Source organism: Cynocephalus volans, chromosome 7 (assembly GCF_027409185.1).
Source record: "Cynocephalus volans isolate mCynVol1 chromosome 7, mCynVol1.pri, whole genome shotgun sequence".
NCBI lineage: Eukaryota > Metazoa > Chordata > Mammalia > Dermoptera > Cynocephalidae > Cynocephalus > Cynocephalus volans.
In genome coordinates, this window is record NC_084466.1 from 143,726,658 (window position 1) to 143,750,095 (window position 23,438).

Here is a 23,438-nt window from a genome sequence, read left to right on the forward strand (position 1 = left end):
TGTCCCTGGAGGTTCCCAGGCCCATGACACAGCAGCTTGGTGGAGAAAGGGCAGCCAGGACTCACCCCGCTCTGCAGCTCCTGGCTCTTCTTGGCGTGCTCCATCTGGGAGCTGTCGGCCACACTGGTGAATTTCAGCTCATCGACCCTCTGCCGGTATTTTTTCTGTTTCCAAAGAAAAGGAACCCCATAGCATTAGGATTGGGCTGTCCACTACCATCAGACACAAGAGCACATACACACACGTTTTCTGTGGCCCAAGCATTACCATGGGGGGAATGTTCCAGTTGGTCCTGCAGCTTAAACAGAACCACACAGCCCTGAGACAGCCTGCTCTAGTGAGCTTGTTTCAGTTGCTGTTACTGAATGGGAACTTAAATTTTTTCCCTCAGTAAATCCAGTATTACACCGTGTGCCCCGGGATGTATCCATTTTTTAAATCTGGATTTATAAAGGGTGAGGTGGAGGATCAAGGTTCAAATCTCACCTCCACCACTTCCCAGCTTCTTGACATTGGGCACATAACTTGATCTACCCGAGCCATCCTTGCCTCAACTATACCGTGAGGACAACCATAAAAGCTCCCTCACTCTGCAGTAGAGCGGAGGCTTTAATGTCACCCTCCACATGTGAGTCCAGGCCTTGGCACTGAGTGTTTAGTGCACAGTCATAGCCACTATCCATTGCATTATCATGATTATCCAGGAAGTGTCAGCTCTAAAGGTGAGGAAACACCAGGAGCTACAAACGTAATGCTGGCGCTCAGGTGGGATTCACCTTTCCAGTTTCTTATTTTCCAAGTCACTGAGGTCTGGTCCTCATAGTGTCCCTGTCTCACAGCCACAAATTAATTGGCAAATTTTCAAATGTGCTAATTTTGTCCCCCTAGGGAGACTTCTTGTCTTTCCTGAAGATTAGCTCCTCTGACTTTTCCACCGGGGTTGCCAAAGTCGATGGAAAAGGTGGCCACTGAGGACAGCTTGCTGAGGCAAAAGCTTTGCATGGTGGGGAGATGAGAGATGAGCTCACAGCCTAGTTCCAGCAAAATTCCCAGTGTCACCAGTAAAAGGGTTACAGATACCAACTGAACCTGAAATAGTGATGGAACATTGGAAACTCCAATTTCAAACCGTTAGGAAAAAAAAAATTCTAGAGAAAATATTCCGAAGAGACTTCTAATTTTCCTTTCCAGTTCCATTGTGTTGAAAGGGAAAACTCCTTCACCACATAATTGAAGGAAGTCACATTGCCCTTCCATTGCTGGAAATTCACGTTTATCCCAGATGCTGCTTTGGTCAAATCCTAAGTACTTAAAAAGGAGCCAAGAATCAATCCACTCCATGCAGAGCACAACAGGAGTATTAAAAAAGGTGAAGGAAGTGATATCCTCCTGGCCTGCAAGGAGCTAGAAATTTGGTCGGCAACACAGGAAGGGAGCTGGAAACTGACATTCCTGAGGCTGAAGGGCCAACTGGTTGTGTCCTCCCCCGTCACACCCCTATCCGTGACAGACAGGACTCTGGTTGCTCCACCTAGATTTTAACTGGCCTCCAAGAAGCTAGGTAATAGAAACCCTAGAGGGTTATTGTTTTCTCACTACCTTCCTTATTTATATATTCTAACCCTGAAATGAGTCTTTGTCTGAGAGGAGGGTGACTGCAGTGGAAAAATAAAAATAAATTTATTTTATTTTTTTAAAATTTATTTATTTATATTGATATTGGGATGCAATATTACCTGGTGGTCAAGAGCTGGAAAATTGGATCAATCACGCTGGGTACACATCCCAGCTCTGCCACTTACTCAAAATGTGGCTTTAGTCTCCATTCTTTTATATGTAAAATGGTAATATTAATAGGATAATCATAGTATCTACTCACATGGAGCTGTTGTGACCTATAAATAGCAATATGTATGTAACATACTCAAAGTGGCCAATAAATTACAACAATGATTAAATAATTATTATCAGTACATAAATGGCAGCTATTATTACTATTATTATCATTTGCAAGCGATATGCCAACTCAGCCTTCCTAGTCCTGAAACAAGAATCCCCTCTGAAGATCCCAAAGTTGCTGAAATAGTCACACTTCCAAATGAAATGTCCTTCAAAAGTCCTCCTCTGCCTGCTGCCAAAGCCAGCTTTACATGGCATAAAAAGAAGCACAGGCTTAGAGCTCCAGGGACCTTGGAGAGTATCCTGTCCAATCTCCTTATTTTTATATGAACGAAAGAGGATCAGGAAGGTTAAGTGACTTGCCCAAAGTTTGCAGTGAGCTTAAGGCACAGCATAATGAGAACAGAATGCTGACCTCCAAATATCAGACTTCCTGATTCAGAGAAATCAGGAGAAATTCAGAAGAAACCTCACACAAGAAATCAATTTTTCCCATGAGCTGTATATTACACCCTTTCTAACCCAAACAACTCTAGGATGCAAGTGCTACTTAAAAGAAATTGGTAGGCTTCTTAAAAGGATCTCTCCAGGAAGTTTAAAGGTCTGGAAAGTTAGTTCAGATTGTGATACAGGTGCAAAATGAAGAAGTCCTCCCCTTTGAATCACACCCAAATCAGAGAGGGGGGATCAGAAGAAAAGTTCACTGTCCGTGACTCAGGACTGAGAACTCCTAGAGGTCAGGGACCTGAGCTCAGGTTACCTCGCTGATCAGTTGTCCAGCCTTCTTGGCCTGCTCCAAATTAAGACTTCCCTCAGTCAGCCACCCGACTCCCTTCATCCATGCCAGGTCGGCCTTGTACTGCAGCTGCAAGAGAAAACCACCAAGCTCTCATCAGACACATGTATGCAGATAGGACAAGGTTGACGGGAGAAGTTAGGAAAATCTTGATCCTGCGTTTGTTTTCCTGGAGGAACTGCTCTCTATTCTACACAGGCAGGCAGATCTCTATTTGGGAGGAGGAGCCATGGGCCCACTTTGTAATGAGAATAGCATGTTCTACCTTAGTGTTTGATATAGTTTGGATATGTTCATTTCCCCAAAGCTCATGCTGAACTTTAATCCCCATTGTGACACCATTAAGAGGGTGGGAAATCCTATTACAGTAACTGAAAGGAAGGGCCTTGAAGAGGTGATTAGATTGTGAGGACCATGCCCTAGTGAATGGATTGATCCATTGATGGTTTCATGGTGGTCACAGGCATGGTTCTGATGGCTTTATAAAGAAAACAAGTGAGAAGCTCAGTTCTCTCTCTCGCTCAAGCCATCTGCCATGTGACACCCTGCGTCTTTATGGAAAGTCACCCCCATTGAAGGAGGCTCTCACCAGATATGTTCCCTGCACTTTGGACTTCCCAGCCTCTGAAACTGTGAGAAATAAATTCTGTTTCTTTATAAATTACCCAGTTTCAGGTACTCTTTTATAAGCAACAGAAACGGACTACAGTGATGAAATTGCCACCATTTCACCAAAAAAGAGCATTTCTCATATTTTTTGACTAAGGACCTTCTTTGCCAACCTGCTAAATTTCCAAGATTTACTTACATTTCCAACATTTGCTCATCCCCACCACCAACACATGTTACTTTCCCAGTAGCTCTGAGCCCCAGTCCTCTGTCCTCAAGTCCCCATTGTCTCTACTCTATGTCTCCCTCCTCATCTGCTCTCCCTGGGCCCAGCACATCTCCAGCAATTCTTCCTCATCCTCTGACTTTTGTAATAGACTCATGCACAGGTTGAAAATCACTCTGAAAGTGTATCTGATTTCAAGAGACACATGGGGAGAACTGGCATGGGGGAGGGCTCACCTCACTCTGGAGCCCATAGGCTTTCTTGGCCCACTGAGTCTTCATGTCTTCAGGCAGCACGGTGTATTCATGCAGCTTCTTCCTGTAGTCCAGATCACTGGCGAGAGCTTGGGCCTTCTTGGCATGCCTGATGTTGACCATATCCATGGGCAGGTGAAAGTGGGTCTTACTCTCTTCAAAGCCTTTCTTATATTCAACCTTCAGTGTACCAAAACAAGGCCCATTAGTTAAAGCCTGCCCTTGCAGGAGTGATGTGAAACACAGGGAAGAGCGACAGGCTTTCTGCACAATGCCACCCATCTGTCAGAAAGGTGTGACCCAATTTCTGGCTCTGCAAGGCAGTGTCGCTGGGGAGCTGAGGTTCCAGACTACTTTGTCTCTGGGAAACTGCCTCTTGTCAATCCTAAATCTTTTTACCTGGCTGCTCCAGGAGGAGAATGCTCTATCCATGGTTTCTGTAGAAGCTTTAAGAGGCAGAATAACAAAGCTTGAGATTCAGAACCACACAAGCCTGAGTTCAAACCTGATCTGCTCTTTACCAACTGAGGGACCTCCAGAAAGCCAAATCACCTCCCTAACAGCTCATTTTCCTTGGGCAGTGGGGTGGACTGTCGTGATAAGTAAATGAAATAGTAGCTGAAACATGCTTAGTACAGGGACTGTCACATAGCAAACACTTGATAAATGTTAGCAATGAAGATGACATTGATGACGGTGGTGGTGATGGTGACAGTGACAGTGATGATGGTGTAGTCATGGGGAAAGGTAGAGGTAGTGTGCTACTGTAGAAGGAGTGTGGTGCCAGGTAGTAACAGGTCTAGGGTCTAATTCTCTACCTCTCTTCCACTATACTGACTTCCACAGAACTTTGGACAAGACATAATCTTTTTGGTCCCCAATTGTTCCAACTGCAAATATAAGATACCAATCTGTTCTCTACCTAAACTGAAGCCAAATTCTCACTGCCTCTTTATGCTTCATGCCTATGCACTTCACAGGGCTTGTTCTTTAGACACATCCAGAATGGCAGCCTGGTTGCCAACTCTCTTATTCTACCCAAGCCATAGCTCCGTAATAACTTGTCAGGTCCTTATATCCAACTGCACCATCAGAGCGGCATAAGCACCTTTTCTCCAAGCAGCTAGTCTCACAGCTTGGAGCAGACACTCCATGCTCAGGTGTCCTTTTTGCCTGTTCAGCATTGGCATGGAAGACTTGATTAGAAACCAGATCTGTCCCTTCTAGCAGAACTCTTCTTCCCCAAAGGCTTTTGGTAGGTGACATTTACCAAAATTAATCTCTAGCCATTACAGTTGTTTACAAGCAACATCATTCTGGATGCTTGGAGCCTGGGATGCGCCAGTTGATTACAAAATATTTTGAATGCCATGTGTGTTTATGGTCTCAGGATTTGTCTAGAACATCGCCATAATAGACAGGAGTTACTGCCTAACGCTCCCAGTAGAGTTAATCCCCACGAGGGAGGATCTTGTTACATGTTGTTTGTTCTTACTGTCCCAGTGTCCCATACAGTATCTTGCCCATAGTAGTTGCTTGGAAAACATCTGTGGCATAAATAAATGTGGCAGAACACCCTTGGACCTTGACCAGTAGATACTTTCACCCTTAAGGCCACACTCCTCATCTACTTTAAAAGAATCATATGCTTTGGCAAAATAAAGAAACCAAACAAACTTCTTATGCAAGCCAGGAAAGAGAAGAGTTGCAGGTGGAAGTCAATAAAAAGGTAACAGTCCCAGGTGAAGTAGGCCCAGGAAAAACTTTTAAAGTAACACAACTCTAAGGAAGGGGTTGGGGGGTAGAAAAAGAGTTTACCTCGCTGCTCATCTTGGCAACCTGCAGGGAGTGCAGAAGCCTGGAGTCGGTAGTTCCCATGGCTTTGCCTTTTGTTTTTTCATACTCTTCTCTGTATTTAATCTTGAGAGAAAGAAGAAAGTCTACTGTGAGAGAGAAACTTTGCCATCTAAAGGGCTGTAGTTTTAACAAGTGCAAAGGGAGCAATTCTGAAAAAACACCTCCCAGTCTTTGGCAAATCCAGAAGAAGATTAAAGTATTGCGATGTTTACAATGTTAACAGTCATTATTTTTTTCCGCAGGACCACTGACATTTTATTGGAACCATTTCTTATGCATGTCTGAGTTAATGAGAGAAAACCTACATTGCTAGCAAGCTCCCCAGAGGCTTTGGCCGCCAGCAGAGACATTGCATCCAGCTTCATCTCAAATCCTGTCCCTCTTGTCTTTTCCCAGCCTTCTTTGTACTTCACCTGACAAACAAAAGCACAGGTGAATAGGAGTTACTATACATATTCCTGCCAAAAGTGGAAGATTTTTTTTTTTAAAGCAAAGTTTGTTTCTTCATCTATTTAGAGTCCAGAATCTTGGCTGTTATTATCGAAGTGATAACAGTGGTTATTAACACAGTTAATTGATTCCTTAGCTGTAGAGCCATGCAGGGACAGAACAAAGAGAGGACCCATGTGTTCCTCCTCGCTGTGTTGTTTCCAGGTCATGTGACCTTAAGCAATTACCTCTTTGTGCCTCAGTTTACCATCTGCAAAAAGAGTATCATATTATCTTTCTCAGGTTCTATGAAAATAAGTTGGATAGAGTGTAAGAAAACAAATGCTAAACTGGTAAAGTGAAACAAAGATGTAAGGTATTTATACTGCCATGATAATAACAGCTACTGTTTATTGGCCCTTTCCTAAATGCTTTCTACTCATTAACTGCAAATCTTTGCATTAGGCCTGTGAGACTCCAAGAAATTAAAGAGATCACCTAGGGTTACATACATATAAAAAACGGCAGAGCCAACATCTGAACCCAGGTCTATCTGATTCCAAAGCCCATGCCACTAACTGTGTCCCTAAAAAAGGTCCTGGGGTTATGATAATTCTATTCGTAAAGTGCCTACCTCAGCAGAGAACAGGTATTCAAAAAATGTTAGTTCCTTTTTTATCTTCTGCTGCCCCACAAATCTCATCCAGAATGAGAAGCCTAAACATAGCCCGGTTGTGATTCCAGGAAGAATCTGATGATTAAGATTGGTTTTCTTAGAACCTAAGTTTCCTCCACACAGCAAATGACCAGTGAAGTAACCAGGATGCTGATGATGGATGTGTATGTGTGTTCACATGCATCCCGTACACATGCTCATATAATGAGAATTAAATTGCTATGACTAATTTATCCCTAAAGAGCTACCATGTGCCATGAGACAGCAAAATTCAAAATTATAACACAATGAATGTCTTTGATAAACCTTTCTTGGGAACAGAATCCACCCTCCTTGATGGACTGTCTTGGTATCTTTGCTTTCACATCTATACATTACCCCACCGCCATCTCCCATGTCATTTGCTCACCTCACTAAAGAGTTCAGCATTGGTTTTGGCCCTCACCAGCTGAGGTACATCCTGCGGCAATGTGTAATTCAACTTATTTTTCTCATAGGCAGCACGGTAATTCACCTGTTGGATTTAAAATAAATCTGCAGGGTTTTTATATGGGCAGAGAGAGAACACTGGGTAAAATACTCTCTTTCCCACTTTCCCCTTAGACCCAGAGCTGGGAAGGAGTTTCTGGAAAGAAAATATTACAAGGAATCCTTTAATTTTGTGAATGTTTTGAATTAATAGATTAAAGATGACAAATAAAAAGTAAAACAACTCCAAGTGGTGAATTTGCAAAAGTGCCCTGTGACTACATCAGCAACTTCTCTTATAGCACTTGAGGGTATGAAACTTACTTTTTTTTTTTTTTAACTTACTGCAGTGCTGAACATCTTGCTACATGCAGGGTAGATACTCAATGAGGAATCATTAAATTCTTGCCCACATTGGAAAAAAGTCATCTTAAATCACACACACAAAAAAGAGCCAACCAGACATGTGATTCCTGACAGAAGAACACAGCATCCCCTGAGAAGCAATGGTGCCCCCAAATTAAACCTGAACCTTGGACATTGGTGATATTAAAAGTTATTGTTAGTTTTTTGGTGTGATATATTAAAATTGTATGAATATGTTCAAGTTTTTTATCTTTTAGAGATTCATGCTGAAATATTTATAGATTAAGTTGTATAATACCTAGGAGTTTCTTCAAAATAATATGGGAGAAGGGAGGTGGATGTACCCATAGATAAAGCAAGATTGGCCATGAGTGATAGTTGTTGAAGCTAGGTGATAGGTACATGGAGATTCATTATGTAATTCCCCTACTTTTCAATGTATTTGTAATTTTCATAACACAAAATTTAAAGGGAGGGATAGTCATTTCATGGCTGTAATAAGATGTGCCACCATTAATGAAAGTTAAATCCTTGGGGGTCAGATGGCCAGAGGTCTCAAAGCAATCCCAAGACCCCACATCCAGCTGGGCAGGGGCAGGTCACTTACATGACTCAGTTGCTGGGCATTGATTTTGGCTTGAACAATTTGCGGAGTATTGGTCACAGAGCTGTACTTCAACTTGTCAATGCTTTGCCTGTAGTTGACCTAGGAAAAAACGGGCACAAGAAGATGTCACTTGCTCTAATTTGTAAGATTTGCTTAGCACCCTTCCTCTAAGCCCAACAGAGTGGTGATTCTGGCAATTCTCAAATTACTTGAAAAAGAAGCAAAGATTCCATTTTATACCAAAAGACACTCCAAGCCCATAGGTAATAATAATTATGACTAACACATGATCCTGACTATGTGCCCGGCACTACCCCAAGTGCTTCCCTCATAATAACTCATTTCATGCTCCTAACCACCCTATGGGTGGCACTATTATTATCCCTACCTTACAATGTGGAAACTGAGGCACAGAAACCTAAAGTGACTTGCTCAAGGTCACCCAGCTAGTAAGTGTCAGAGCTAGCATTCAAATCCCAGGAGCCTGCCTCCCATGGTGGCTCGTAACCTATGCATTGTAAACCTGGCTTGCTTAAGCTAGTGTGTTTGCTATTATTACTTGTTATTTTAAGAAAGACAACAGGTTCCCCATAGTCAGAGCTAGCATTGTTCAAACAGGGAAATGTATTCCAGGACTAAACAAATGACTTACAACTTAACTTCTAGAACAGGATCTGGAAAAACAGAGTGCTCCTGACACTGGGCCACAAAGTATTTTGTTGGATTTGGACACAAAGGATAGCATTGCTTTGTACTTTTTAGTTAATGATTCAAGGAGAAAAGTTTTTCATGTTCTGCATTTTGGACATGGGGAATGTAGGGAAAACTAGAAAATATAAAGTCATTTCAATGTCAACTATTAATGAGATTAGAGTACAGTGCCTTCTTAATGCATTAATTCAGAGAGAAAAAATTATCATCTCATAATGGAGTCTATTAGAATTCAGAATTATACACAATGAATTGTCACAAAAACTGTATTTTTTAAATGGCATACTCCTTCCTGATAATTCTGCATTAAGTATATTGCAGAGCACAATTACTGTTCTCTGCAGGACATAATTAACAGTCTCTATGATTAATCACATCTTTGTGACATCACAAATGCTTGGCCATTGCTTCCATCCACATTCTAAAGGGTTTCTTAGCTAAAGAGAGAGTCTCATTTTAATTCTATTAGTGTTCATAAAGTCCATCTAAAGGGAATGCTTTCTAATTAAGGACCCATGCTTGTTTATTTAATTTTATAGCTATTTTACTGGCTTTACGGCCAGTAGACAGAGAAACCAAAAATGTTCTTGCCAATGGATTCCCCAAACTTTCTGAATACTGAAGTCCCCACATTAGGAGTGACAAACTCAAATTTGCACCACAGCCAGGAAGGTCAGGTAAAGGAGGGTAAGACAGCCACCACTCTGTCCGAGGCAATTGCTGCCACTCAGGAACTAGGGCTATATTTCCCAGAGTTTTCAGATTTTTCAAGAAAAGGTGAAAAATATTATTTATTATGTTAACTCACAACTTCTACATGTTGGTTCAATTTATTTTTCCACACTGTGTGGCCAAAGAAAACATTTCTGCAGCTTGGATGTGGTTCATGGATTGCCAGCTTAGAACCTACTTCCAAACTCAACTAATATTCTAATCCAGTCTAGTTTAATTCTTGTATCAGCCTTCCCCAGGTGGGCTAGCTATATTTCAGGTGCACAGTTTGATCCAGAGTTTTATATAGACAAATGTAGTAGTAAGTCACGTTATAATGAGAGTACAAAGTTGCAGGAATCTATCTTGTTATGTTTGTACTATTTCTTAGGCATGATTTCTAGAGTTCTCCTGCAGAAGCACACACTCAAATTTTAATGAGGTGATTTTGATCTGCAAGTTTTCAAGGTAATGTATGCAGCCAAAAAAGGAAGGAAGTAGCATTGGCAGTGGTCAAGTTTAACTTTGGATTTCATTAAGGTGCAACAAATAAGTCAACACCACCAAACTGCCTGGGAAAAGAAGAAACAAAGTTTAGGGTTCTACTTCCTATCTCCTGCTTTATTACACACTTGAAAAGCCCCTTTCATCCAATAGACTATTGTTTGCCAATGATTGTCCTTCGATGTCCTGGACACTGTTAAACAATAGAGAAGATTCCCAGTTGAATCCTACTCCTCCTATTCTGAGCAAAAGAGAGAGAGACATGAAGACTTATTTACCTATAGCAAAACCCAAGTCAATTACTGGAGTTGAGCTGATCCCAAAGGATTGTGAAGGAAAATAGCACTGGGCATTCAACAAATACATGTTTAATTACTTGTTAAATTATTGATTGATTGGAAATAATCTTCACTGACAAAAATCCATGACACCAACTCACTTCTAAATGACCTTAAGTACTTTTTAAGATAGGAGATAACTTGCATCTTTTTCTTTGTACTTTTCTGTATTTTGTAATTTTCTATAATAAGCATGTAGTAAAATTCTTAAAAGAAAACAATAAATTTAATTAATTGTACATATTTTGCTTAGCACAAGCCACACTATAAATTTTTTAAAATTACTGCTGTGATAATCAAGGGATACATATACTTTCCTGTGTGCTCCTGAGAAAAAATTAAATGAATATTACCATTTCCTCTCAATTTTTATCCTTTTTTTTTTTTTTCACTTCCTTCAGTCCTTAACACACCACTCTCCAAAGCTTTCTTTAAAAAAACTCATCAATATTAAGGAAGAATTATTTTAAATGAATCCAGCAGACATAGCCCACCAAATCCCAAGAGAAGAAGGTGAACCTCAGGTTATGTTCAAGACAAAATCAGAGTTGTCTCCAATTCACATTGAAAATCTAAGCATTTCCAAGCATGCATACATGAATTTCCTAGTGGAAAAAGAATTCCCCTTTCTCAGTCCTCAACCTCCTATGAACTGTTGTATCTGTTTCTTTCCATCTTGCTGCTCAAGGATCCCTCCACAGGATGGAAGGGACAAGTGACAAAGCAGACGGCCACTGGAAGAGGACTTACATCTTTCAAGGGGACCAGTTTCATTGTTGTTTGGTAGGAAGGAGTGAGAGTGGCTGGGTAGTTGTAGTCAACAACATCGTGTTTATAATCAGCCTTGTAGGCGATCTGAAACACCCAGAAAAGAACAAGAAAAGAGAAATCAGTCCCCACTTTCTTTTGACCTTGTTTAAATGTCATAAGAAATATTTTTTAAATAACCAGGAACAAAATTAATTCAGTTTCATCACCTCCAAGGAAAATTAAATTATGTTCACACTTTTGCCTTTAATTAACTTGAATTCTTTTTAATTAATCCAAAATTAGGTAACTTCCATCTGTAGCACATTTATTTTATCTTTCTTATTAATTATGGAACTCCATGTCATTTTTGTTAAGAGGTATTTTCACATGGGTACACAGTGAAAGAACTTCTTAGCTAACCCCAAGAAAACAAGTGAAAAGTCAAGAGTTTTCAGAGTATTTAAATTTGTATCTAAAGGTCAAATCTGACATTCTTAAGCAGAGGAAACCTGACATTTGTAGATTTTGATAATAACATCAGTTTCCTCTAAGTGTCCTTTACCTCCAAGATTTACAACCTGGCATTTACAAACCTATAAAATGAATTGACAAAGCCAAAAAGAGATGGACACATTACATGCTACAGGAAAAACGGGGACCTAATCTATTTTGCTATCCAACCACCTGGACCAGTACCTGGCCACAGTAGGTCTTCAATAAATATAATGATTGAATAAATGAATGAATGAATGAATGAACCAGCCAACCAACCAACCAACCAACTCCAGATAAATCACAAAAGCTTTGGAAACCTGGAGAATTTCAAATAAGAATCATGCTCATCTATTTCAGAAACAAAGTTTTTATCATACTAGATTAATAGAACAAATCTAAGTATTCTTCAAACCAGAGAAAGCTCAGATAAATAAATTGAAGCTTTTGAAAATTTTCAGGGATTTTTACTAGGCTTGGTTGTACTGGTTAACATTCAGCTTTTAAAGACTTTTAGGGGTCAGTCTTTCCACAATATAGCACAGATTTTTTAAAAAGGGAAATTGAAAAAGAATTGGCTGAATTCCTCATGCCCCACCCCAATCCAGCCCCACTCCAGCCTCCTTGCACCAAAGGACTCACGTTGCTTGCCAGGCTGCCAACTTTCATAGCATGGAGAGTACGTCTGTCCATACCAACTCCTTCATAGCGGCCTCTCATGTGGTTCTGGTAGTTTTCTTTATATTTATTCTATGTAGAAACACAAACTTTCATCAAAAGCATTCTCTTCACAACTAGTTGAAGATAAACTCCTCATCTTAATGCACTAAATCCAAAATATAGATGGCGAAATATAACCTATTTAAGTAATCAGTGTGTCACTGAATAAAAATGAGGCAAACTGTTTTTGGACAACTTAAAAACTTCCAGAGAGCACAGAAGTTGGAGTAAGACAGGCAGACAAGCGCACAAGAAAACATGGGATCTGATGAGCGCAGACAGAACAAACCAGACTCGCTTCTTTGCTTGTTTTTACATTTTCAGTTTTAAGTTTACGGGATTTTTCCAATGTGAAAACTTACCATAAGAATGTGGAGTTCTCCAATGGACAAACACTGATTATGGAGGCCTGTTTGCAAAGCCCATGCTGGGGGCTGGAAGATATCACCGCATGCTATCACCTCCATTTCTAAATATATGAAGAATAAAACCTAGGCTTTGCCAAATTCTGAGATGTAAAAATTGGTCACTACTGCAACCATGTGAAATAATGCTGTTATGTCCCAAATGACACTTCTCAAATAAAGAGAAGATACAAATGGGATGACGATACATCATAAATAAGAAAATTTGGGTAGCTACCTTAAAATCACTTCCCTGGGAGGCCATTGATTTTCCTGGCACTGAGAGTATTTAAACAGAATACTATTACTATATATCAGACATGGTTCTACTTACCTCAGTTAATCTCCACAAGAACTCTATGAGGAAGAAGGAACTACTGTTATCCCCATTTTACAGATGAGCAAAGTGGCTCACAGAGCTTCAATAATTCGTTCAAAGTCGGCTGCTTGGCTAATGTTGGCTCCGAAGCTGGTGCTCTTAACCACTATGTTTATACAAAATAAATTCCTTGCCAAGTCTTACAAATTCCCTTGTGGTTTTTTTAAATTAATTTTTTTTGAAACATAATTGATTGTACATATCTGGCTGTGGGGTACAGCATTGAATATCAATACCTGTGTGCAATATGTAATGGTTAAATGAGGACCCTTCTGATTTTAAATTCTACGATTATGTGCAGCTAAGCAGAAGTAAGATCATATAATCTACATCTTCAATCCTTCTCTGAGAATTTCCAAATTTGCAAGTATCACTCTAGTGGTAAGTATCTGCTCATCTGTAAGATAGGAAAATAATGTCTGGCTCACCAGGTGACTATGAGAGTTAAATGAGATCTTGTACTAACTCAGAAGCATAAAGTCACACTGAGAGGGGATGTCACATGCTCAGCCAGCTTCCTCCCCAGCATTCCTCACCAGGATCCAGACACTGCTGCACACAGAGGATGCAAGAAGACAGAGAGGACAGGTCCTGCCCCGAGGACTCCAAGTCAAGTGTGTGTGATGGGGAAGGAGGACTGGGGGAATACGACAGAATTTGATACTACATAGACCAATCCTAGCAGGCAATCTTAATCAAAACTCATAATGCCTAAGAGGCCATGCTTCTCCAAGACACACAGATGCATTCACATAGACTGTCTCTTAGGAAATCTAGAAATGAAGCTCACCACAAGTGACCAAGCAAATGCTTAGGCATTACAACTCACATCACTGGTGAATTTTGAGATCTTGCTCACGTTCCTGAATTGAGGTGTTTCACAGTAGTTAATACTGTGACCTTTACTATTTTCCAGATCCTTCTTATACTCCACCTTGGAAACCAAAACACCAGACACACCATAGAACCAAACCCAAAGGCACTCTTGAAAATGTTTCCAGGACTTCACGAGGATGTTTTTAAAGAACTTTCGACCCAAGATTTTAAAATACCAGGCATAGGATACTGTAAGTTGACAGTATGTGGGTTTTTTTGTAAAAACAAATAATAAATAAGTAAATAATTAGTTTTGTTCTGAAAATTTTAAATATCTAGTTCCTTTCAAGACAAAATACTGTAAGATTTCATATAGTTCCCAAAATGGCAAAACTGGCTTTAGAAATCAGGTAATGACTCTTGGAGGGAAATGTCTGTTGGGGGTGGGGGTGCAGGTGGGCTGATTACGAGGACTGTCCAGACTTCTGGTCATGTTCTGTTTCTTGATCTGACTGTGTCCATTTGAGAAAATCCTTCCTCCTGTGCATTTGTGATGTATGCACGTCTGTGTCTGTGTACTTCAATAAAATTTACAAAAAAAGTTACTTTACAAAGGAGTATAATACATGAGACCACTCAGAAGCAGAGTGTCTTCTAATTTAAAATGAGTTAGGTATTTGGGTTCCCCTGGGTGCCTGGATGTAAGATGTGAGGCTATAGTTACTAAATAGACTCCAAGTTTTCCCAGATAATTGCAGAAAGCAGCTAAGGCTAATTACCATTAATAGAGGTATGGCTAGTTTGTCTTCCTGGTAAACATAAAGGAAAAAAGAAATTGAAGGTTTCCTTGTGATCTCTTACCAAAAGAAAGTACAACTTAATTTGTTATTATATCTTATAAATCTATATGGTGGGGATATGCCTTTTAAAGCGTGAAAATGCATTATAATGCTCACAATATGATATAAAGTGAAAAAGTACACAAAACTGAGTATATAGATGAATTCTACTTCTATAAATATGTGTTTTTATATTTATAAATTTAGTTATGGTATATTCACATAGAAAAAGGCCAAAATTTTACCAGGGCTGTCCCCTGGGTGGTAGAACTGCTTTACCAATGGACTGGTTCCCATTCTGTCCCTATAAGTCTCAGTGAACCAGAATAAGACACTTTAATTTTCCAGGCCTGTGAAAAAGTGATGGACTAAAGGTCCCAGAAGTCCTATCTAGATCTAATATACTACGCATCAAAAGCAAGGGTCTGCAAACTTTTCCAGTAAATAACCAGATAGTAAACATTTTAGGCTTTGGGGGCCACATGGTCTCCATGTCAATTACTCAGTTCTGCCCTTGTAGCTTCAAAGCAGCCATAGATAATATGTAAACACATATCATGTGGCTGTGTTCCAATAAAACTTTATTTACAATAACAGGCCAGGGGCTGGATTTGGCAGGTGGTAGTTTGCTGTCTGGTCTGGAGCATCAGAATTATCTGGAATACCATTTAAAATGCAGATTCCAAAGCCTCAGCATCTGTCTACTACTTCAGGGTACCTGAGACTCCTAATAAGGCTCAGGAAAACATGACTCCCTGGGGATTCTGAGCAGTCTAAAGTTGGAAGGCCATCTGGTTAACTGACAGTTTTGAGTAAAGGACTGGCCTTTAGGGGCTAAAGAAGAAAACTATTTTAGGTTATTTGCATATCTGTTTCTAAGGAGTTGCAGATAACCTGCTTTGTGAGTACTTTTAATAGCCTTAATTTTTCCCATTGCCGGAGGTTGCCAACTCAAATAGCTTCAGAGTGCAGATAAATAATGCAAATGAGAGAAGCTTCTGAGAAAGACATGAGGAACTAGAAAGACGATTCTCCTGCCAAACAGTCCTTGCAATTAAAAAAATCTTAAACACTGGGTGAGCCAAACAAAACACACCCCTCCGGCCTCCAGCTCAGCCTGTAAGGTAAGGGGAATTCATATGGCACACACAGCTTCTCAGAACTCCAACTACAGTAACAGGAAAATGAGAGAGGCTCGATGTTTGAAACACTTTTGTGAGTTTCACTCCATAATAAGCACATATTGCTATAAAAGCGGGACCATCCAGCATTCTTTCTGGCTACTAGAAATCGATTGCCTGGTACTTTTGAATATCTGCAGCCCCATGAGGATTTGGAAGGAACTTTTGATCCACCAGAGGAAGATTTAATTTGTTTGATTCTTGGCTCTCCTGCTAATTGCATTTTACTCTGGAAACTGCTACCCCAGGGGTAGTGTATGTAATGCCACACTCTTCACTGGGATTTTTTATTATAGGGTCACCCCATTCACTGCCTTGAGGAGATAAAGGAGGTGGGAGCACACAGGTGTGACTCTCCCATACGCACCTCGCTCACGAGCTTGTTCACACTCTGAGCCCGTCTGAGAACCAAGTTGTCCTGGGCTGGAAGAGAGTGATAGTGTGCAGCGCCTTTCATCTTATTGAAATCCTGCCTGTATTTTATCTGAAAGAAACACACAGAGAAGGTCTGGAGTTGTGTCCACGCTCTGTGAGGGAAATCACTCCAAAATTATCCCAGACTGAATGTTGACATTTACTTAAGAACTCATGGAGGCTTTTCTTTTCATTAAATCTATAAACTACTTGGTCCTTTTTGCATTCAAAATGTACCAGCCCTTTTCACACTTTTTTACACTTTATACTCTAATTCTGCATTTTTTTTAAAAAAGGTCTTACAACAATGGTAGCAAAAGGTATAATTCCAACTCCATTCTTCCGGTGGTTTCAACATTTCTCATCCAGCCTGCTGATGAGGGGCAGGGTGAGCAATGTCTTTTGCCTCCATTTGCAGGGCAAAGGTGGCGCTATTCTGGGCAAATGGGAAATAATGGAAAAATAACAAAGTAAAGGAGAAGGGCAAAGGAGGTGAAATGAATGCTAGGTTCTGATTAGAGACCAAGTTCAAGTTGGCACGTTAGGATGTGCAGTGAGCATGCCACTGTACCAAGTTTAATTATAGCCTATCTTTCAAGGACTGCCAGCTGGCTAACAATCTGCAAATAAAAATCATTTTATCATGGGGTTACACCCAGTTCGGTAATCACATAACTTGTTTTAATAGGCTCTTTCCTTAAATTCTGTTTCTAAATGGGTACTTTGGTGAAGACTCTTCTAACCTTAGCTTATCAGGCTGGACCAACATTTTTCACTTGCTTCAAATGACCTGAAGTGAGTTAAGCTGTTTGTCCATGTCAATCTCCCTGGAAGCAGATAAATGTGACCAAAGCAGACATCAGAAATTTGGATGGGAATTGAGGGCTGGGCTAACATTCTACTTTGGCTCAGCTCTGATAAAGGTATCTGTGTGTGTGCGTGTAGGTGTCAGTAAGTACAGCCTTCAAAAGTCTCCTTTCTTCTCTGCCTCTGTGGCTCTGTGGGTCATCCATACGTGGTACTTACATCACTAGCGAGCTCGTTGGCCTTCTTGGCATTCTGATAAGCTGGGGTGATCATGGCCGGAAAGCTGCCTTTTCCCCTGTGTTCCCCATACTCTTCCAAGTAACCCTGCTGGGCCAATCAAAAACTTTAATCAGTAATGCTCCCCACAACAAATGGGCAGGGATCAGCAAAGATCGCTCAGACAGCCTGTTCCCACAGAGGCCATCCACCTAGGACATGCCAGTGATGCCAATGTGGGGGTGAAGATAGTAGACCCCAGGGTCGGGCCACTTACTGGTACCCAGCACATAGTCAGCACTACATGGTAACTATTATCATGATCATCACCAAACAAATAAAGATACTCTATCAGTCTTCCAGGCCCATGCTGTTAAGGAATATTCATTTCCTAATTGACACCAGGGAGTCTCTGTCTTCCAGTAGTCCTGAAGTCTACCTTACTCAGGCCCAATGGCAGATCTATGCAGAGGGATGCTTTGACATCCCAAATACTGTCCCCCCACCCACCCAGTGATGTGTGGCATGTAACCGAAAAGAAGTACTATAAAATTTTTGTAATTTGGAGGGGAAATCTTCAAATTGTCATGAGTTATCTGAATGACACTAAATGTATATTCGGACTAAGTATTAGAATCTCAGTCTCAATTATTTTCCTTCGTCTTTCTGCTGTCACCCACCTACTCCCACAAAGGAAAACTTTGTTTTTCATGAAACCATCATCCCATGACTGGGGTAACCCTTCCCCGCCAGCCAGATGTATTTCAAGACCCCACTCTGACGCAACCTTCCCTCTTGGAAGTCCCTGAGTCCTCCCTCCCTCTGGGACCCACCCCAGGCACAGTCAGTGGCTTCCTCCTCTGTGTCCTCAGTGCATTTCCCTACAAATCTGCAACAGCCCTTAACTGTGCCTCCTGGGGCTCGTGACTCCATCTCCCCACCGCCTCCTCCAAGGCAGGGCCTGCCCTGCTCCAGCACCAGGCTTGGACTCTGACACACACATTTTCTTAAATGAAACAGCTGGGTCATAAAGAATTTTACCCAATAATGAAAACTGTTTAAGCTGAGTGCTCCTTTTTGCTTGGCTGCCAGAATGTTCTGGGCCAAATGTAATAAGTAAAAAAAGGTGAATTTTTTTTAAAAAGGCTCTCAAATTCATTGGTAATCTGCTCTATGGTTTTGTGTTTTTAGCTTTATTTTATATATATATGTTGTGTATGTAAATCTTTTTGTATGACACCTGATATATTGGGGAGTTGACTGCTTAGGAATAATAAATTGATTATATGGTATAGTTTTTTTAGTGAGTCTAGTTACTTGTTAACAAGAAGAATGAATTGCTTGGCATTTCAGCCACTACAGATATTTATAGCTTCTCTGACTGCCTGCCCGTTTCTTCCTCCTCCTCATGCCCTGGCAAGTCATGCTAAATCACACGGTGAAATGCCACACTAGACTGAGTCCTCTCCACAGCTGCTAACAGTGCTATCAAACACCACCCACTTTAATTCTTGTATTTGTTATTGTCAGGACTCGAAGCTTCAATCAAAATGTCCCTATAATCAAAACTCTACGATGATACCATGAAGTTACATTTCATCTGTGTATATAGACATGTCTAGATAAATGTATGTAATTATATGTGTGTGTTATAACTCGTAGATAAGACTGTCCAAATACAGAATGAAATTTTTTTGCCAAATATAGAAGCCAGATGTTTTTAATAAAGCTGATTTTTAAAGTCATCCTGAGCCTTCTAAACAACATATTTAAAACACAAAACCAGTAAAAACATATTTTCACGGAGTTTAAAACGCTGAGACCATTTATTTATAGAATTTGATAAAATGGCCTCTTAAACTCAAACCAAATATTTTTGCTCAAACAGACATTTGTAAAGGGGTCACAACATATCTTTCTACACATCCTAAGACTCACATGAATATATGCCCAAGTACAGCAACTTGCTTTTCTAGAGAAGGGAAATTAATTCTTTGTGGTCTCCTTTCATAAGTCAGGTACATTGGATAAATCGTATACATTGTAGAGGGTCTACTCACTGCCAAATAATTTAAACAACTGTTCAATTAAGAAAAAAAAAAATCACTTTAACCCATTGAATGTACTCTTCCCGTACATGCACTTGCTCTTCCAATATTCTTTACTGGCAACTGTGAAAAAATAATGGTTCTTTCTTCTCCTACAACACCTGGCTAATACCAGAAAACACAGAGGGCTGTGCATATAAAAATTAGCTTGTAATGGTCATCTCGACCTCTTCACTCTCTGTCAAGACGTCGTTCATTCAAGAAGTGAAATCGGGAAAAGGGTTCGCATTCTCTGGCGTACTGCTTTATCTAGCAACCTAGACAAGAAACTCACCCTCTGAGACATTGAGCCCACTGCTCAGTGAAATGCTCAATATTTTTTAAGACATGCATTTTGGTCCCTTTCATGTTATGCAGTGACAGGTTAAACATAGCTGGTGATGGAGTTTGGATGCGTTGTCCCTGCCAAAACTCATGGAAATCTGATCCCCAATGTGGTAGTGTTGGGAGCTGTTTGAGTCATGGGGGTGGATCCCTCATGAATGGATTAATGCTCTCCCTAGGTCGGGGAGTAATGAGTGAGTTCTCGCTCTGTTCGTTCCCGCGACAGCTGGTTGTTTAAAAGACCCTGGCACCTCCTCTCTCTCTTGCTTTCTCTCGCCATGTGATCTGCTTGTACCCACCAGCTGCCTGCCTCTTTCTGCCATGAACAGAAGCAGCCTGAGGCCTGTGCCAGATGCAGCGGTCCTAGAATTGTAAGCCAAATAAACCTCTGTTCTTTATAAATTACCCAGTCTCGGGTATTCTGGTATAGCAACACAAAATGGACTAATACAGCCGGTCTTAGTCTTTGGGACCATTCTTCAAAGAATAGGTGAGAGTGCTTTGTTCTTGGCCAACCCACCATATTAGTATAGGTTCTTTACTTAAAAACAAGCGAAAAAATGTGCTTGGAATCTGTTTTCCTAAGAAGGTCAAGTTGAGCTCTGTGTAATCATTCGTCCACTACTGTCTGGCTTGGGAAATCCACCTTTCATGAATGGGGCAAACATGAAGCACAGTCTAACACCTGGTTAAGTGGTCATAGGCTGTGTCACAGGCTGGAAGAGGCCAAACTAAGACCTGACCATGGAAAACGGCCATCTCGCAGGAAGTCACTACAGCACATACCTGGCCATACTGGTCGACACATTCCTTTGTCAAGGTGCCCTCAGCTCCATTGGCTGGGCCAGCCATTCCTTTCATTCCTTTTTGATATTGCTGATGGTACCTCACCTGTTTGATGGGAAGGGACAAACCTGGTGAATTTAGCCTCCCATGCACAGGGGCCAGAAGAGTAGAAATGAATGTCTTGTGGAATTTTCTTTTTCTCTTTGGGTCTAGGGAGTGAATATGTCTTAGACATAATAGGGCCAGATCATTTTCATGATAAAACTGATTGAAAACTATGAAGGAAAGCTACTTCCTGGCTCCAGGGTACATGCAAAAGTAGACGAATTTGATTCCCCAGGCCCAGGTTAACTTACCACTTCCTACCTAACATGACAACATTGCTGTGGACACTCACATCACTCGCCAGCTCGTTGGCTCTTTTGGCTATCTGATAAGCAGGTGTGATCATAGCAGGAAAACTGCCTTTCCCTCTCTGCCGTTCATAGTCCTCTGTGTACCTCACCTGGAAAATGAAAAAAAAAAAAAGAATCACATGCCACAATCCCACTGTCTACCAGACAATCCTACTGAGATGCCCTGCTATCGGCTCCCATGACACCCTGCCTGTCCCCTGTCACAGCTCTTATGGCACATCATTGTCTTATAACTTGGTGGACCAGGGGCATCTTATTTAACTTTCTTTTTCCCAAAACCCAGCACAGTGCCTGGCACATGGAGGCACTCAATGTGGAATTCAACACATACTTGTGCTGCACGTGGTGTGGGCCAGGTGGTGGGGCTGGGTAGAGGAATAAGTCTCCTGCCCTCAAGGAGATGCCAGTCAAATTTGAGAGACAACAGAGTCTTCTCAACCCCAGATCAGATCTAGGTCAAGGCAACTGGAAACCACTTACGAAGGTGAGACTGGATTTGTGCTTCAACCTCCCATTCAGAACATCACTAAGATCTTGGCCTTACTATGCTATGGAATATTTGCACTATGAAAAGGCACTTGGCAGAAACTGCTTAGGAATGATGTTCTCTAATTTGCAGTGGCAAGAGGGATTTCTTTCAGATTGATCAGATACCTCCAGTTTGGTACTAATGTGAGCTAAAGTTTTCTCTCTAAAGAGTTTTTGCAAGGTCTGTGCCAGCTGACTTATTGGACTCAACCATCCTTGGTCTTAGAAAGTTCTTCCTGGCACCCATGCAGGACCAGGATGCCCTCTACAGTCTCCCTGCCTCCCCCTCCAGGTAAGAAAGGAGGGATCTTAAATGAAAACCACTGCATCTTGGCCTCCATTACTCCTTACATCACTTTGAAGCTGTCCCCCTGCCTTGGCCCGTAGCAGCTCTGGGGTGTCCGCCACTGTGGTGAACCTGGAGATGCGTTCATCATGTCCTCTCTTGTATTCCACCTGATGAGGAGACAGCACAGAGTCAAGGTCACACCACCTCACAGCCTCTGTGAGGACCTCTCCTGCAGCTCTCTGGAAGCTACACCATCAGGCTACACTCAAAACAAACCTGTGGCAAGCTTCTATAGCTTGCATCATGGTCTCCTCCTCAAAAAGCATCTGTACTAATGTGCTAAGTCCAAGAGAGTGCCAGGCACTGCTAAGCTTGAGCAAATGTTAACTTGTTTAATCTCTGTAACAATCACAATTGGCAGGATTCATGTTTTCCCCACTTTACAAATGAAAAGCCAAGGAACAGAGAGGTGAAGTAATTTTCCCATATTCGCACAGCTAGTAAGTGATAGAATCAGGATTCAAATCCCAGCATTCTGGCTCCAAAATGAGCTTTTAACAAACTATGCTACTCTTCAGGAGGATCTGCCATCCAGTTTAAAATCTGGGTCCTGAACGCTAAAGCATCCTCAAAAAAAGTATTTAGTCCAGTCTTTGGGTGAGCTACATGGTCTTCTCTTCATTTTGTAGATGTGGCCCAATTTCAAGGCACAGAGGATAAATGACAGGAAAAAGATAAGAACACAGTTTTCTCTGTAGTATAACACCAGTGGTATCTACTGCCCAAAAGCACTCTCATTTCTTTTTTTCTGACTCACAGGGGTTCATAAGTAACAAAAATTAGCATAATTGGCGGTGAATAAGCAGCGCCCGGACACTCACTTGGCTGGCCAGCTGGTTGGCTTTCTTGGCCCTTTGGTAAGCAGGTGTGATCATGGCTGGAAAGCTCCCCTTGCCCCTCTGTTGCTCGTAGTCTTCTGTGTACTCCTGTTGGTCAGAACCAAAGTCAGCATAAGAACTGACAAGATATTGGATGTGAGCTAATAAAACTACAATAAAACTAGCTAAATTGGACTCATAAGGTACTTGGGAACTATTTCAGTCACATGGAATAAATTTGAAAATGGTATTCAACTGGCAATTTGAATACCATCATCAACGTTAAAGAATTCATATTTCCCAGGTCCAAGAGTTTCTCCTTCAAACCTTATATCAAATTATGTGGAACCTGGCACAACCCAAGGGATGCCCTTTAACTCAAAGGCTTATACGATAACACAGCAGTTAATAAACAGGAGAGTTTTCTGTAACTCATCTGCTAGAGGTAGTTCTAAAGCAATGGGAGGCAAATGTCTGTTATTTCTTCCTCCTCACTTTTTGAATATCTCTAATGTTTTCCTAACAAGAAATATCACCTTAGCATTTGTGTTTCTATTGTTTCCTTTCCACTTTCTAAAGGAAAAGTCACAAAGACTAGCAATATTTTCTAAAGTAGATTCTTCAAAGAGTAGGTGTGGGG

At 41.1% G+C, this 23,438-nt stretch overlaps 1 protein-coding gene across 6 annotated transcripts in view; it reads right to left on the reverse strand.

Annotated features, from left to right (window-relative positions):
• The window catches only part of NRAP (nebulin related anchoring protein), a 66,473-nt gene that overhangs the window by 34,849 nt on the left and 8,186 nt on the right, over window positions 1–23,438 (reverse strand). For 2 of the 6 annotated variants that reach the window (XM_063102016.1, XM_063102011.1), the window contains exons 6-21: window positions 22,802–22,906; window positions 21,983–22,087; window positions 21,085–21,192; window positions 20,688–20,792; window positions 17,473–17,580; window positions 16,400–16,516; window positions 14,026–14,130; window positions 12,336–12,443; window positions 11,202–11,306; window positions 8,188–8,286; window positions 7,156–7,260; window positions 5,947–6,054; window positions 5,603–5,704; window positions 3,767–3,964; window positions 2,660–2,764; window positions 66–164 (exon numbers count right to left, since the gene is read on the reverse strand). In XM_063102016.1, coding sequence (XP_062958086.1) covers window positions 66–164; window positions 2,660–2,764; window positions 3,767–3,964; window positions 5,603–5,704; window positions 5,947–6,054; window positions 7,156–7,260; window positions 8,188–8,286; window positions 11,202–11,306; window positions 12,336–12,443; window positions 14,026–14,130; window positions 16,400–16,516; window positions 17,473–17,580; window positions 20,688–20,792; window positions 21,085–21,192; window positions 21,983–22,087; window positions 22,802–22,906 — 1,782 coding nt within the window. The remainder of the gene's footprint in view (window positions 1–65; window positions 165–2,659; window positions 2,765–3,766; window positions 3,965–5,602; window positions 5,705–5,946; window positions 6,055–7,155; window positions 7,261–8,187; window positions 8,287–11,201; window positions 11,307–12,335; window positions 12,444–14,025; window positions 14,131–16,399; window positions 16,517–17,472; window positions 17,581–20,687; window positions 20,793–21,084; window positions 21,193–21,982; window positions 22,088–22,801; window positions 22,907–23,438) is intronic. The other 4 variants (XM_063102012.1, XM_063102013.1, XM_063102014.1 and 1 more) reach the window with 4 other exon arrangements.